Raw genomic sequence first — 17,782 nt, 5'->3', positions numbered from 1 at the left:
GAAATATTAGGATTTGCAAAGTTTGTTCATAATTAGGAAGTTCTTTTTTGTTATATGGGTTAAATATTTTTTTTTAACATTTTGTGGGGAAGGTACAAGAAAGAGTGGACAGATATTGCCTTTCGTCGAACTTGGCCTATGTTTGATAAGATTAGTATTCCTTTGAAAGTTAATGTACGCACCACCTAGTCAGACAGACGGACGGATACCCTTAGATCGACTTCAAATGTACTGAAACGGATTTCCTCCAAAGATAACTAGGTTCTAAAACCGACATTTTTGCTGTTTCAAATTATTTATTCTCTTTGTATGATTGAGGTTCTGTAATTGTTGAAGTTTAAATCAGTTGACTGCTTAGGACTGAATTATTCCCCCATTGGCTTAACTTCATATTACTCTCTATTCCAGAGAGTAATGTTTTTCAAAATGAAGCTAAAAACTTTGCTGATCGCACCAATTTTATAATTTCATCCCGGCGAAAAGAATGTGACGACTTTGATGAAAAACATGCTCTATGTATAAGGGTCAAGCATTCTCAAGTGAATGCTAATTACACTCACATCATGCCTCTCGCAAAAAATATCATAACAAAATATTGCAAAGCTGTCAGTACATTTTTAACTAACATTCCCGGCGAAGCGCTTGCTTGAGGTGATCGACAATTTGGTATTTTTTTAGTACCAACCTTGCTTTCCAAAAAACTCCAGACACAATAGTCCAATGGATTGGTATCCGGAGAATTTGGTGGCCATTGTGCGCTGGAAATAAAGCGAGGAACCTCATTTTGTAACCATTCTTGGGTGGCGCGTGCTGAGTGCGATGGTGCTGAGTCCTGTTGGAATGTCCAAGGTCTGCGGCCAAAATATTTGCGTGCCCAGGACTTTAACGGCTTTTATTCTGATGCCACGTCGATTAATACGAGCGGAGAGCGAACATCGGCTGTTATTGCGGCCCACACCATCACTATGACCGGCGTTTGAGTTCTGGTGGCCAACCGAAGGTGCACATTTTCAGCTGACCTATTTGGCAAGTAAACACGATAATTTTGTTTGTTTACAAACTGCTGGACAACGAATGTTTTCTCATCGGAGAAATGAGTCTATCTTTTTTCTGTTGCGGTGTAAGTTCTAAGTACGAAAATAAACTATATCAAACGTTAGCAATCTTCTTTGAGAAGTACGAAACAAATCCGATATAAAGATAACGGGACATGTTTGTTAGTTTGAACTGTTTGTGTAGATGAGTGAAAAGAAAACTGAAATGTACTCTGCTGGATGACGCAATATTGGAAACGAAACAGTACAAAACTCATCACAAATGTTTTCAAACGTTTCCCTGCATATTAAGTCATTACAAATAATGTACAAAGTAATATTAAGATAAAATCACTCCTTTTTAACATTTATTTCACCATCATAAAATGTAAAAAAGTACAAAAAACAATATTAAGAATAACAACCCTCAATGTACCACTCATCATTTCACACAGCAAACGTTTGCAAACGTTTCCAGGCGATTCGATCGCAAACGATACAGCTCGGCAATTCACAGCCGAGGTACATTAAGGCAATCGTTCTGTTTGTGTACATATGTCAGTGAGTGTCTGACAACACGTACGATAATGCTTGTTTGTTAGTGGTGACGTCAACTTAATAATCGATTTAAGTAAATTAAATTGAATACTTTTGGAATCGGAAATATTTTATAATAGTAAATGACAGTCTAAATATCATATCATAACTTAAAAACATACAAACCAAGCATTTTTCTGTTATATTATTTAATGCCGACATAAGGAACAGATTTGCCAGTAGTCGCCAGGGGTTCCGGTTACTAGAAAAATATCATTTATTACCAATTTCACGCAGACTTGAGAAAAGTATTAAAAATATTCCAAAAACTACTCAAATAAAAAACAAGTAAAAAAGCTGTAAGTTCGGCCGGGCCGAACTTTTAATACCCTCCACCATTTGGTACAAATTTGGCAATTTCCAAAAAAACATCCGTTTAAAATTCTGTTAAAATCTTAAAAATACAGAATACCTATACGACGACGTAGATCTGCATAGGCAACTTTTGTCATAAGTTATTACAATATTTAAATGCGAAACTTGAAGAAAAATCTGTTTATAATGTAGCTAAAATCATCAAAATACCGAATATAGTGGGTACCGTTATATGGGGGCCATACGAAGGCGTGGACCTACACATACAATTTTTTGGAATGGGCTGAAGTATCCATTACGAACTTCACATGCGATATTTGAAACAATCCCGGTAAATAATGTCGCTAAAATCATCAAAATACCGAATATCGGGGAGTACGGTATATGGGGGCTATACGAAGGCGTGGACCTGGGCAGACAATTTTCTGGCATGGGCTGAAGTATCCATTACGAACTTCAAATACCAAATTTGGAACGATTTCATTAAATAATGTCGCTAAAATCATCAAAATACCGAATATCGGGGGGTACCGTTATATCGGGGCTATATGAAGACGTGGACCTACATGGCTCATTTTTTGACTTAGGATGTAGTATCCTTACGAACTTCAAATACCAAATTTGAAACGATTCCGGTAAATAATGTCGTTAAAATCATCATAATACCGAATATCGGGGGGTACCGTTATATGGGGGCTATACGAAGACGTGGACCTGTACAGATAATTTTCTGCCTTAGGCTGTAGTATCCACTACGAACTTCAAATGCCGAATTGGAAACAATTCCGGTGAATAATGTCGCTAAAATCATAAAAATACCGAATATCGGGAAGTACCGTTATATGGGGGCTATATGATAACTTGGACCTACATGGCCCATTTACGAACTTAACCTGCCTATTGGAAAAATATACATGTGTGCAAAATTTTAGCCTTCTATCTCAATTTGTTCGAAAGATAGCGTGATTACAACGGACAGACAGACGGACAGACAGACAGACAGACAGACACACAGATAGACAGACGGACATGGCTAAATCGTCTTAGAATTTTACGCTGATCAAGAATATATATACTTTGTTGGGTCTGACATCAGTATTTCGCGGAGTTACAAACGGAATGACAAAATTAATATACCCTCCATAGTATGGTGGAGGGTATAAAAATAGTTTTGAGTCGACAATTGCTTTTTTGTGCTTTTTGACAAACTTTTCTAAATTAAGTAGGTTTTTTAAATCAGCTATTTGACGTTTTAGATAGCGGTGGCATTTTAAAAAAAAAATTGCCTATCAAAAGGAAATAGGTAAATTCACAAATTCCAAATATAAGAAAGGTATTTTTTTATTTAATCTCATTTTTATTTTAATTGAAAATTCATACGCTACTGAAGGTAACCATACTATTCTTGATCTAGTAAAATTGCAAATTTTGCCAATTTAATAAAACCAAATTTTTGCCAATTTAATAAAACCAAAATCACCCTTTGTAAGATTTATTGGTTTCCGCAAAGAATTTACCATAAACTTTAGTCCGATTCTGATTTTTTTTACCTAATCTAATGTTGGGAAAATAATGGGTAGATTGTTAAGGCCTTTTCGCATCCCAGCATACCAAATTCCATTTCATTGTTCGAGTGTCTTAAAATCTATTTACGGGAAAACCAAGCCCACGTAAATCACTAAATGTGAATTTCTCTTTCAATTATGTAGGTCGATGATGACGTTTTTATTTAATACTCTTGTTTTACATTTAATAAAAGGTAATAATTACGCCACCAATATTGCATTTTCAAAACGCTCTCGGATCTCTCAGATGGTATAACGATTTTCCTAGAATAAAGTTTCGGATTTTTCTGTACCTGTCATTCACCGTCTTATTTTTCAATGCCACTTGGCATGCAAAATACCACAGAAGCTACAATAACGATATCTGAATATTCCATAAACCATTTGTATCATGGCTTTAGCTAAAATGTGGGATTCCATTCATCATTGTCAGTTATCAATCACTCACTCAGTCAGTCAATTATACAAATAACCAAATCAATGATATCAACCTCTGTTGTGTGCACTTCGTAATGTCGGAATGCAATTATTTAAAGCAAATGTTGCAGAGACTAACGTTGCATGATTCAAGTAAATTCAAATTTGCTCACTCACCTAGGGTATTAACATTGATAAAATTAAATAAAGTGTCAAAACTTGGATAATATTTATGTGTATGGAAATGTTGGCAGAACAAAATAAATTGAGTAAATTCCTGTCAACTTCATTACCAGGCCAAATGTTTCAAACGTCTTTCTAAATTTAATATATTTGAAGCCTATGCCTCTGGGATTATAATTTCATTTAAGTTTTCACAAAGTAACACAATGTACGGCTTATTGATTTTTCAAGTCTAAGCCATGTTTTTATTCCATCCTGCATGTGATATTGATGTAGGTTCTTCCCTCTGATTTATAAGTCATGAGCAGTTTACACACACACAATTGCATATTTTCACACACTTCGTATTACATCAGGCAATTACTTTTACAAGTTAGGATGTTTGAAATTATGGAATGAATTTCGAACTGAATGAATGGTCCTAGTATAAAATTTATTATTTTTCCCATTAGCAGATATTTAATTTAAAAGTAATGCTTAGGATGTGTGGAGAATAGTTCTTCTATTTAAAGTTTTATGGAAAAAATGTGGAAAAACCAACTTAAAAAGTATCAGTCGGTACATACCTGGAGTACATGGTTTCCTTTTTTTTTGGAAATATTTTAACTTTTGTAGCAGAAGTACCAAAATTTACAATTTTGACACCATATATAATATTGGCAGAAATATTGAGATGTGTAAAGTTTAATAAGAGTCGGACAATTATTTGATATTTCTAAAAATGTATTATATTACTTCTTCAAAGTTATGACCTTCTGTGGGCAATGTAGCAGATGAAGTGAACCAATCCCACTTTCCGCCTAATGTTGTGCTGAGAGAAAAAAATTGAATACAATATTCGGAGAATATCAGCGATTCATTTCACATTTAATTAGAGTTTGTATAATATAAGGGATATATTCCAGTTCACACATGCTATAGATAAAAATATTTTGGATATGCTAAGTATAAATAAAATCGAATAAAGCGGCATTGATTTTACATTTCACACTAGATGTAATATGTGCAGAAGTAGTGCATTGTAAAAGAAACATCGTGAATTGTTTTTTAATCTAAATAATCAAAATTAAACTCCATATTTATTTGAGTGATTTTCTGATTCACAGACTGACTACTTGATTCCTTAACGCCAAGACGAACAACTGAAGCTAGAATCTTGAAATTTAAGGTGAGGGTCAAAATTTGTACTAGAAGGGCACGGAAAGTACTAAACGGTACTAAATATCGTTTTACTTGCGTTTGCGGACGGGTTGAAATTTGGAATGAGGGCCAAGTTAAAACTTAAAGTTTGCGAATAGTTCCAAAAGCTACTAATTTGGTACCATGGTGTATTTTTATACCCACCCTCATTCCGATTGCAACACCTCTAAATATTCGTCATAGACCCCATAAAGTACCCACCGGTATTCGCCTTTTTCATGGTTTTGGCAACATTTTTCAACGGATTTGTCTATATAACAGTGCCTCTCGATATTCGATATTTTGTTAATCCTAGTCAATTTTACCCACGAAATTGGGTCAAATTTGGTATTTAAGACTCGCAATGGATAACAATTCTTGTAGTATAAAATTGTTTATATAGGTTCCCGTTATGGTATGATCCCCATATAACGGCCACACACACTTTTAATGTTTTGGAAAAGTTTAACTGCTTTGGTATTTTTAGTTTAAAGTGGAACACGTTTATATTCAGATACTTTTATATACAAATGTGTTCTTTAACTAAGGGTGGAGGGTTTTAGAAGATCGGCCCAGTCGATCTTAATGTCTTTTTACTTGTTAACATATGTTATGAAGTATGCTTAATTAAAGGTAACCGATCGCATAAAATTTTACTAACTTAAGTACAAAATTGTACTTAGTTTGTACTACTCGTACTATAGTGAACGAAAAATGTTATATGGTACTAAACTGGGTATTGACTGTAAAGGGAGAGAGAATAGGAATGGAATTTAGTTTGAATGCCCACATCGTACTACATTCAATACCATTGGTATTAGCTGTACAGGGTGAGATAACAAAAATTGCAAGTAAAACGCCATAATTTATTTTTTTTTATTTGTATTGAATGAAAGCAAAAAATGTCGTAAATAGCATCAACTTTTAGAATAAGTTTAGATTTTTTCGAATTGGTCACCTTTGGCACGAATTATGGTCTTCAAACGGCCAATGAAACCGTCACACGCTGCCCGAATGTTGATCTGCAGTATTTTGGCCCATTCCCGGCGAAGCTCCTGCTTGAGGTGATCGACACTTTGGTATTTTTTAGTGACAACCTTGTTTTCCAAACTACTCCAGACACAATAGTCCAACGGATTGGTATCCGGAGATTTTGGTGGCCCTTGTGTCTTGTTGGAGTGTTCAAGGTCTGCGGCCAAAATGTTTCGTGGCCAGGACTTTAATACACTCCAGAATATTTTCGCGATTATATTCGGCATTTATTCTGATGCCACAGTCGATTAATACGAGCGGAAAGCGAGCATCGGCTGTTATGGCGGCACACATCATCACCATGGCCGGCGCTTGAGTTCTAGTGGCCAACCGAATGTGCACATTTTCAGCTAACCTCTTTGGCAAGTAAACACAATCATTTTGTTTGTTTATAAACTGGTGGACAACAAATGGGTTTTTAACGAAGAAAACCAAATTCAGCACTTCACCAATTTCGGCCAAGCGGAGCAACTATTTAGCTCTTTTGAGTCTTTTTTTCTTTCGGTTGCCTTGTAAGATCTTGCACTTTTTGGAATTTCAATGACTTTACCCCGAGCTCATTTTTCAATATTTGCCGAATGGAATATTGCGATATGTTCAGTTCACGAGCCATTTTTCGGCCACTGCGACAGGTGGTTTCGATTAATTCGCTTCTTTACTTTTCGAACCATTTCTGCTGATGTTGAAAATAAAATATATCAGTCCACGTTTTCGAATAGCCCCATATAACGGTACCCATCGATATTCGGTATTTTTATGGGTATAGCCATATTTTTTATCGATTTGTCTAAAAACTGATTGAACGCACATGTAACGGGTCCTTAGGATATTTCGTATTTTGACGATTTTATCCACATTTTCTAATAGATTTATGTAAAATTTGGAATTTGTACTTCATAATGGGTTCTACAACCGGTGTTAAAACACAGTATATATTTTTCAACGGTTTCCATATAACGATACCCACCGATATTCGATATTTTGGTAATCATAGTAAAATTTACCCACTAAATTGTGTCAAATTTGGTACTTAAGATCCGCAATGGATAACAATCCTTGTAGTATAAAATTGTCTATATATGTTCCCGATATAGTACGGGCCCCACATAACGACCAAACCTACTTTTAATGTTTTTTTTTTTTTTTCAACAGTTTACCGCATTATTCAAACGGTTTTACTGGTATGTGTCGTTTAAAGTGGAACACGTTTAAGTTCAGATACTTTTATATAAAAATGTTTTCTTTACCCAAAGGTGGAAGGTATTAAAATTTTGGCACGACCGAACTTAATGTTTTTTAATTTGTTTATAATATAAAAGGTGTAACAAATGTTACTACACAAGCAAAAGAGAAAAACCTACAACAAGAAGAACCCCTCAGACAAATTGCTTGTCCGACTTGTCGGACTTTGAGCATGTATGTCGACGTCCGATATTTGATTCGCTGGGTAAATGCATGGTTTTACACTGAACCAAATCACAACACAAAACCAGTAAGGAAAAGTCAAAAGTCGGGCTGGGCCGACTGTATGATACCCTACTCCACTATGCATATTTAGTAGAGCTTCCGTAACAAAATAATTTATTTGAAGTAGATCGTTCATCCAATCAACGTTTTGGTATAGCCCCCATATAACTGTAGCGACAGATTTAAGATTTTTTTCGAGTGAAAAGAATTTCAAAGCGAATTTGCTCTAAATTATGTGTATGCCTTCCCAGAATGTAGGAAACATCCTTGCAGAGAACTACAAGGTATATACCCCATATGTTTCTTCAGATATTCAGTATTTTCATAATTTGTGTCACATTCTTCACCGGAATTGTTTAAGTTTGGAATTTAAAGTACGGGTACTACCTCTTACGACAAAAAATTTCCCTTACAAGTTCACACCTTTGTATAGCGTCCCAGTATCACACAATGTTCAGTATTTTCAGAAACGTACGTCCGAATTTACTCCATTTGTGCTGATATTAGCCAAAAAACCTGAAATCGGATCAAGAATAGTTAGGAGCTATATATACCAGATACCCGATCTCGATGAAATTTTGCAAAGGTATTTCCGAGCTCTATAAGATATATGGTACCAACTATCATTGTTGTCGAATAGATCTTGCAAATGTGAGGAACTTAAACACCATGTCGGATGATATATGAGAGCAAATCTATATCTGAACAGAACTGATGTAATTGCTTCTAGACTGAATTCGGTTGGATGTGTCAAAATTCAGGTCATTTGAACTTATATTGGCATTTGGTGCACAATTAACCCGAAATACGTTGAAGATATATATGGGAGCTATAACCAAACCTGAACCGATCTTCGCAGAGGTATTTCTCGGCTGTATCTGATACCAAACGTCATTTTTGTGGGGTGCATATTACGAATGTGGGAGACTTAAACACCAAATCAGATGAAACCTATATATGGAAGCTATAGCTATATCTGAACAGATTTTCTCCAAATTCGGAGTACCTGCTTCTAGACTGAATCCGGTTGGATGTGCCTGAATTCAAGACTTTTGGACTGATATTGGCTATTTGGTCGCCAAATCGGCTGAAGATATATATGGGAGCTATAAACAAATCTGAACTGATCTTGATAACATTTAGCAGAGGTTTCTGCGCTGTATCTGATATCTAGTACCAAATATGATTGTTGTGAAGTTATTATTATGGTGAAAATAATCACAGATCCAACTTGAGTGTTCTAAACTTATTTATTGGCTCTTGGTAGCAGTTCGGTAAGAATTTACTGTTGGTTTGAAATCTGTTTTGCAAGTAGTAACTGGTTCCAAAATGTACTTAACTAACCCATTATTTGGTAAAAGTTACATCAACATCTAATCGTATTTTATAATTATTTTCTTTGTTTGTGACGGCGAGTCTTGAAGATAGTAACTTCGGGTTTGTAGTTGGGCGCACACAGTCTGTGTCGATGTTAATCATTACAATGAAGGAAGTAAGTTTATTTGTTCTACCAATATGGAAGGTGGTTGGTTCACATTATTATTTTATGGTTTACTCAACACATACAACAAATGTCCTTCCCTACATTACAGTCTCATATAAATAATAATTATAGCTTTCAGAATTTCGCAAATCCATTTTACAAAACGTTACATTCTACGTTGAGATTCTAATTTATAAAATCTTACAATTAACATTGTCGCTCATTAAACCTCTCTCCATTGTCATTCGTCAGCGTTCTACATTGTTTCGTCCCCCCATTGTTTGTTTTCTGCAAACCAACCCTCGTGGTTTATTTCATTTCATGAATTTTTATTAATTTGTTCCGTTCTTTATTGTAACAATGCGTTTTTTTATTCACCTTTATTATTTTGGCCTTTCTTTTGTTTCAACGGAAATTTTTCCATTCTTTTGTTCTTTCTTTCTTTTTCTTAAAGGCATTGCCAAGGCTTCTTCATCTCCTTCAAAGACCGGCACTAACACAAAACCCTCAACTGTCAAGAATGACAAGAAAAATGTAAAAATTGACAATGAAAACACGCTCACATTAAATGAAGAAGATTTAAAAGGTACGACCACCCGGAACAACATCGCATGCTAAGACATTTGCATTTCATTTGTTTTTAATCGTTTCGTTTTTCTTTTACTTCATTACTTTCTCTTATTTCCTTGGTTGCTATTAACCCGATCTCCGCGAAGCCTCTTCCCGTTCATATTCCCCAATAGAAATTGATTTGAAACAAATGAAACTGCCAGAGCTGAAGGCTTTGAGCCGCAATTGTGGCTTGAAGGTTAATGGGAAAAGGGAAGACCTTATCAAACGATTGCAGCATTACATCGGGTCGCCAATCCAGAGTGCCTCGACAGAGACCAATAGTGCAGCTGATGTAGTTCAAATTTCGGCCAATCCAATGAACAAAATTCAAAACAATTGCCTTGACGATACAGATCCAAAAGTGCACAACGAATCTGACGAAGCTCTCAATGGTATGTACATAGCACTTAAACTGTACATTCATCCCGCTTGTCATCTTACGTCACACACACACACACATTCGCATGCCAAGTATTGTCTCCTCCCCTCCATCCTTAGTTTTTAATTTGTATTTTAGAAAACTTGTATGGAACTCCATATGCTTTCGGTTTACATTATTTTATGTGAAATTATATTTCGGAAATTTTCGAAGAAGACTTGATTAGTGGTAGATGCAATCAACGTCCGACAAGCTGAAAAAGACCTACGTTGGAATAGATAGCAGTATAATGTTTTCTTAACCAATTCATAAATGCCAAAAATTTTAAAATTTCAATATTTCAAAAGTTGCAGTTCAGTTTCCCACGAATTAAGATATTCGCCTAATGAAAATTATTCAATATTGGTCTACACTTTAGCATAAGCCCCATTTTTGACCTGAATGAAATTTGGTATTTTGAGCTCGTAATATGAAGACTTTTCTCGAAAATATGTAATACTTTACATTGCGAGGTACTCTTAATGTACGTCTGACAGATAATAAAAACTTTTCGACACATAATTCTCAGAGAATAAATTTTTATACCCTCCTCCATTCCAGGGAGAGTACAGGGTGAGATAAAAACCTGCAACAATGTCAAAAGCAACAATTTTTACATTTTTTTTTTAATTTTATGGAATGAAAGCAAAAAATGTCGGATATAGCATCAAATTTTAGAATAAGTTTAGATTTGTTCGAATTGGTCACTTTTGGCACGAATTATGGCCTTCAATGGCCAAATGTTGCTCTGCGGTATTTTGGCAAATTCCCGGCGAAGCGCTTGCTTCAGGTGATCGCCACTTTGGTATTTTTAAGTGCCAACTTTGCTTTCCAAAATAATCCAGACACAATAGTCCAACGGGTTGGTATCCGGAGATATTGGTGATCATTATGCGCTGGAAATGAAGCGAAACCCCTCATTTTATAATGTCCAAGGTCTCCGGACAAAATGTTTGCGTACCGAAAGGCTTTAATACACCCTCCAGAATATTTTCGCGATAGTATTCGGCATTTAGTCTGATGCCACGGTCGATTAATATGAGCGGAGAGCGACCATCGGCTGTTATGGCGGCCCACACCACACCATGGCTGGCGCTTGTGTTCTGGTGGCCAACCGAAGGTGCACCTTTTCAGCTGACTTCTTTGGTAAGTAAACACGATCATTTTGTTTGTTGACGAACTGCTGAACAACGAATGTTTTCTTATCGGAGAAAACCAAACTGCCGAATCACCACTTTCGGCCAACCGAAACAACTCTGTCTGAACTGAGCTGTCACTGGCATAATTTTAACAGCTGTCGGACGAGTGGCTTAGTAATGACAGTAGTCTGAAGTTGGTTGCAGTTTTTCCATCTCACCCTGTAGTCTCTATTAAAGATTTTTATTACCAAAGAATAACTACTTATGTCGATACCCTCGCAAAAATAATTTATTATTAATTCTAATTGTTATTAATATTTTCTTTTCATATGTTTTTTTTTTTTTTTGCCCTTCTGTTTATTGCCATCGCTGTCAATTATTCCTGCAGTGAATGCATTGCCCACTTACCATTCGATTCTAATTAGAAGACTAGACTAGTTTTTTGCTCTTTTGTGAACACAAACTAATATGGAAGATAATCCTCCTCGAATTAGACCAACCTGATGGAAAAAGTAAACACTGATTGTGGAAACTTGTGGTCAAATGTTATCAACATCACTACAGATATAGAGATTATTTGGCGGGTGAAAATATAATTAGAGACTATACTAGCATCGCAAAATTTAAAACTATTTGTAAAATAAGTTCCGATGCCGCATTAGCTTCATCAGATTTCCAATAAATGACTTTGAAAGTAACCTGATAATCACCACCAGCATTCCATGGTCCCTGTTGGTGGCAAATGAAATTAGGAAGTTATCTCACCTAATTCGCAATACCTTTTCTGTATGTGGTTATGTGTGCCTCTGTGTCCGTCACACACACGCACACACAGTCACTTGCCGCAAAAGTGCATTCATCTGACGTGCATAAATATCCGTTACCGTTCAAGCCTATTATGCGCTTGGATTCGCCTAAGCTTTGAATATTGAATAATGTTCACAGCCACATTCAGGATGACCACCAACCAACAGAAACCGGTACTGCTTCCATCGGTCTACATATACACATGTATATGTCCATGGAGTAGAACACAACCTTTTTCTGTGTGCCTGCGTGGAAAAGTGAGGAAAATCTCAATTAATGCCCAATGAATGTAACTTGGTTTTGCTGGCGGTGACATTCGTTGGTTAAGCGAAAGACAAACACAAAAACGTCTAAATTGAATGGTGAACCACGGAGCCCAACAGCATAAGTTTGTGGTTGATGTCTTTGGACTTTGAATTAGCACCGTCCTTCTATTAGAACTGGTGTTTTGTTTCAAAAACAAATTTTAAGGGAAAATCTTAAACACACAGTTGAAAAATGGGAAAAATGATAACGGAAAGAGTTATTTATAGTGGGATTCTCTAATTTTCTCTAATGTAGCAGTTACCAGCAAAAATCGGTAAGCGTCAAAGGCAAAAACTACTTCTAACAAGTCAAATATTTTTTGTCGGGTTTACCGACATATGTATACTTCAGCCCAAAGGGTGGGCCAGTAATGTTTATTTCGTTTCTGACCTATGTGTGATATAAATATCACAAGGTGCTAGATTTACCTACGAAATATGCGTATGCATCTAATACTGATATAAATATTGTTTCGCGCACAATTTAGAGAATATCGAACATTCATATCCAATTTTATGGGAATAAATAATAATCAAAATTTTTAACATTTGTGGGCAAGGTACCAAAAGGAGTGGGCCATAGATTCCATATTGACATAAGATCTCTGGTTCATTCTTTGGATGCATTAAATCGCATCGCTGAATTCGAAAGTTGCGCAAGTTATGGTAGATATAAAAACCGAAAATTTTAACCCTTTGTGGAAAAGATACCAGTAGGTCTGGGTTGATATATCCTATCATCACACAACATCTTTTGTGCTCATTTCGCTCTTATGAGCGTTTTGTTATTCAAAAATTTGACCAGATATAATGGACTTAATATCCCACCCTCACAACATATCTTTTGTTAACAAAAGGGAAGAGAATCGGGTGCTTATTATTACTATGTACCAAGTTTGGATCAAATCAAATCCTCGCTTCGAGAGTTAACGTGCGCACCAGCCAGACAGACAGAAGGACATGATTAGATCGATATCTTAGTAGAGCCTCCCTCACAAAAGATTAAAGGTTTGAATACTAATTAATCTCGTAATATGTAAAGTCAGTGTCAGATATTGTTCAAACTTGACACATCCTAATATTTTGGCCCACATTAGAAAAATATGGAATATACAGATCCATTTTTTTGGTACATCTACAAATTCTAAAATTTCTAAGAAAACATTAAACGTTTATGTCATATAGAAGGAATCGAGAACCAGAACTTGGCCAGACTTAAATTAAGAACGAACATGGAAAATATTGACCCACAAAATGTCTAACTTCGGCACAAAAGTCGGTAAAATATTAAATAAATTTCGGATTTTTTAAAACTTACAAATCCCGATTAGACAGCGTTAGGTCATTCATTAATGTGTGATTTATCGGATTTCAGTACTTCCCAAAAAGTACAGATATGTAGGTGCAACCTTTATGGTAATGGGTAGAGCTGCCCAAGCATACCAAAAAGGTTTGATACTAATATTACAATAAGCTTAAGTACACAAGCCTTAAACTTGAAAAGCATATTTTTGTAATAGTATAAAATATTCATTTTTATACCCTCCACCTTGAAAAGGAGGAGGTATATTAATTTTGTCATTACGTTAGTAACATCCCTAAATATTCGTCGTAGACTCCATAAAGTATATATATTCATAATCAGTATAAAATTCCAAGTCGATTTAATGATGTCCGTCTGTCTGTTGAAATCACGATACATCCCACATTATTTGACATAGAGCTTCAAAATTTGGCAGAACAGTTTGTATTGTGTCTAGGATGGTTGGTATTGAAAATGAGATGTATTGGTCAACACAACATTGTATATATACATTATATATAGGGCCACGTTTTTGTATAGTACCCATATAACATCCCGATATTTCGTATATTGATGATTTTTGCAACATTTTTTCACGGATTTGTCCAAAAATTGGCATTGGTAGTTCTAAATGGGTTCTAGCTCCGGTTTCTTTTCCTTTATTTGAGCTTCTGAATCTTCTCCACTAATATTACACTTCTTTTGAATTCCTATCATAAGTGCCCCATAAGTGTTTCTCAAGCATTGGTAAAAAAAAATATGATGAACTATTTTTTATAATATTATTTTCAAGCTGTTTTGTATTGTATAATATAATATAATATAATATAATATAATATAATATAATATAATATAATATAATATAATATAATATAATATAATATAATATAATATAATATAATATAATATAATATAATATAATATAATATAATATAATATAATATAATATAATATAATATAATATAATATAATATAATATAATATAATATAATATAATATAATATAATATAATGTTTAATATAATTTTTGTATGTTGGTTTATAGTTCAGTACACCAGTTCCTTGACGTATGAGTGATTTTATAAATTACATATATATCACATCACTCATACTCAGAGTTTTCGCATAAACGACCGGAGTCCACGAAACAAGAAGAAGTAGTTCGTTCGATCGAACTAGATTGGCACAACTCAATCAACTAAGTTAATGTGAGTTCTTCAAAAAGTCAAAATAATCCCACCTTCAAACTTTATCTCAGTTTCATAAAAAATGCTACGATTTGTAATGAATGGGCCTGTTTATCCGTCTGACGCAGAGATGGTCGAGGCTATATCTACGAATTTAGATAAATACTCAAAACGTACCCTCTTTCATCTGACAAATAGCCCAGAGGTGTACGGCTCAACTTTTTTTCAAATTCAGTAACTTTTTTCCAAAAGACCAAAAACCAATATACTATATAGATTGCCCGCTATATGGAATTCCAATATGGTTACAGCCCAAGCAAATATGATTGTGAAAGCTCTCAGCATTTTCTTTCATCTGGCAAATAGCTTAAGCTTTTTTTCACAGATTTAATAAATTTAGTGCATGTGAAATATATAATTATTATGTCTAATTATGCCCTACAACACTATGTGTTGGGGGTATTATAAGTTTGATTGCGCCAAAAATTATAATAAATTGGTTTTCCACATAGGAAAGTATATATGGATCTTCCTATCTCGCCGAGCTGAGTCGATCTAGCTATGTATGTTCGTCAGCCTGTCCATGTTAATTTGTAATCACTCTACAGGTCGCAATTATGGTCCGATCCTCACGAAATTTAGCATGAAGGTGGGGTTACTGTCTTAATAGAACCCTATTTCTGGTGATTATCGCATAATATGTAAGGGTTGAAATGGGCCAAAAACAGAAACATTTCCTGATTTTGCAATTGTCCTACAGGTCGCAATTATAGACCAATCGACGGAATTTAGACCGACGGATGGAATTGAGAATGGGGCTAGAGTTTAGGGCTGGTCAGATGCCTACCATTTTGTTGGTCATCGGACAAAATTAAGCAGTTAAAATAGACCATAATTTCTATGTAAAAAATAAGAAAATTTTCACTAAACCGCGATTATTTTAAATTCTGCCGAAACCACAAATGCACAAGAATATCACTTCTGACTGTTACAATGATGCTCATACCCAAGGTATCGCATATATAGTAAAATATCTACAATCTCATATATAATGAAGGGGATTTTAGTAAGACCGCTTATAACTCAAGAACGGCCAAGCGGTTTCTGGCAATTCTCACAAATTCGGAATGTCTTCTTGCCAGAAAAGGATAAAACATAAGAAAATCGCTTGAAAATATGTCAATGAATTTTTTTTAATATTTATGTCATATTTTTTATTGCATGCAATTGTTTTCATACTTTACTTACAATATTGAATATTACGTTTGGTAATATTTTTTCACCGTTTTCGGATTATTATATTCAATTCGAAATTATCATCCGATTCTCAAGAAATGTAGCATATGAATAGAATTAGGGTCAGAATTGAAACCTATTGTTTTTCAAGATATATATTTAGGGGATCAAATGGACCAAAAATTAAAACTTTCTACAGGTCACAATTAAAAACCAATCGACACGGAATTTTGCATTAAGTTAGGGGTTAAGACAGCGCAGAAGTGTAGCATTTAGAACAATCCGTGAATTACAGTTAGCGGTAAAAATGGACCACAACTTTGGTTTGAAATTGTTTTGGATATCTATCAGAACATGCGAAGATAAAGAAAATAGACCCGGCGAAAAACGAAAGGCAACATATGTGCAGGACAGTATGTTATTATTTCAAATAATCAACTAAATTGTATTTAGACCTAAAGAGGATTTTCAATATATTATGGTGTTGTAGGGTATCACATGGTCGGCCACGCACTACTATAACCTTTGCCTAGTGTATTTTTTTTGCTTCCTATTTCCATAACTTAAGTTGTTTTTATATTATTATGTATTAGTAAATTATGTATTTTCACCTTCATATTAAGCCATTATTTAATTTAGATTCATTATTTTACCCGAAGCATACAACAGTGTTGTCAACATCGAAAATAAATTTGGCCTGAATTTATTTTCACGTACATATACAATTACAAACTATTACATCCAAATCCCATTTTGACAGCGAATTTATTTTGTCTTCACTTAAAACTAGACTCCTATCTCTTTCAAATTCTCATCATTCCAATCTTAAATAATTTGCAAATAAATCATGTAATTTAACAACATTAGAATTTAAAAATTATACATTTCAAAATTATCTTGAATTTTGTTCCGAGTTAATTTGAAATTTCATCAAATTTCTTTGGAAATTTAATTTGAAATGTTATTAAGATAACTTAATAGCATCCCTCCTCTTAACATGGTAATCGACACATTTTTCTTTAAACTTGGCTACAGCATAGCTGCAGTATTTTTAAAAACTTTGGAAAAAATACTTTGACATAACACTTGAATAAATCTTTTTATAATCGCTTTGAAAGCAAACAAAACTAGTTTATTTGTGCGACATGCACCACCAACCATCTTCAGCCAAACTGAAGTCAGTTTATGAGAAAAGTTTTGCGTATTTTTTTTTTATTTTATTTTGGAAACTTTTGCTTGGTCCCCTCTCCGTTTGATAGTAATGGGATGTCGTGCCAGTGTCCATTCATAGTTTGCCAATGGAGAGGATGATGTTTTTTACACAAACTTGTGTGTGTATCTTTTGAGTTAAAAATAGCCTCTGTGTATGTGTGAATTCATGTGTGTGTGTTTGTTTTAAATTTGAATGCTGTTTTTTTGCAGGGCTTTTATATTTGTTTTATGGCTTGTTGCCGCTCTAAGCCAACCTGCATAGATGAAAGCCTTCTAAACCATTTTGTTTATT

General features: G+C 34.6%; 1 protein-coding gene across 8 annotated transcripts in view; it reads left to right on the top strand.

Moving 5' to 3' along the window:
* LOC101892637 (calcium uniporter protein, mitochondrial) overlaps positions 1-17,782 on the top strand; it is a 266,622-nt gene that overhangs the window by 231,219 nt on the left and 17,621 nt on the right. For 5 of the 8 annotated variants that reach the window (XM_059131660.1, XM_005190005.4, XM_011296867.3 and 2 more), the window contains exons 4-5: positions 9,727-9,858; positions 9,989-10,276. The exons of 1 other annotated variant lie outside the window; for it this stretch is intronic. In XM_059131660.1, coding sequence (XP_058987643.1) covers positions 9,727-9,858; positions 9,989-10,276 — 420 coding nt within the window. The remainder of the gene's footprint in view (positions 1-9,726; positions 9,859-9,988; positions 10,277-17,782) is intronic. 2 more of the 8 variants (XM_059131661.1, XM_059131662.1) reach the window with 2 other exon arrangements.

The sequence above is a fragment of the Musca domestica genome, unplaced genomic scaffold (genome assembly GCF_030504385.1).
Source record: "Musca domestica strain aabys unplaced genomic scaffold, Musca_domestica.polishedcontigs.V.1.1 9, whole genome shotgun sequence".
Taxonomy (NCBI): Eukaryota; Metazoa; Arthropoda; class Insecta; order Diptera; family Muscidae; genus Musca; species Musca domestica.
This window is presented reverse-complemented; position numbering and strand designations above follow the sequence as displayed.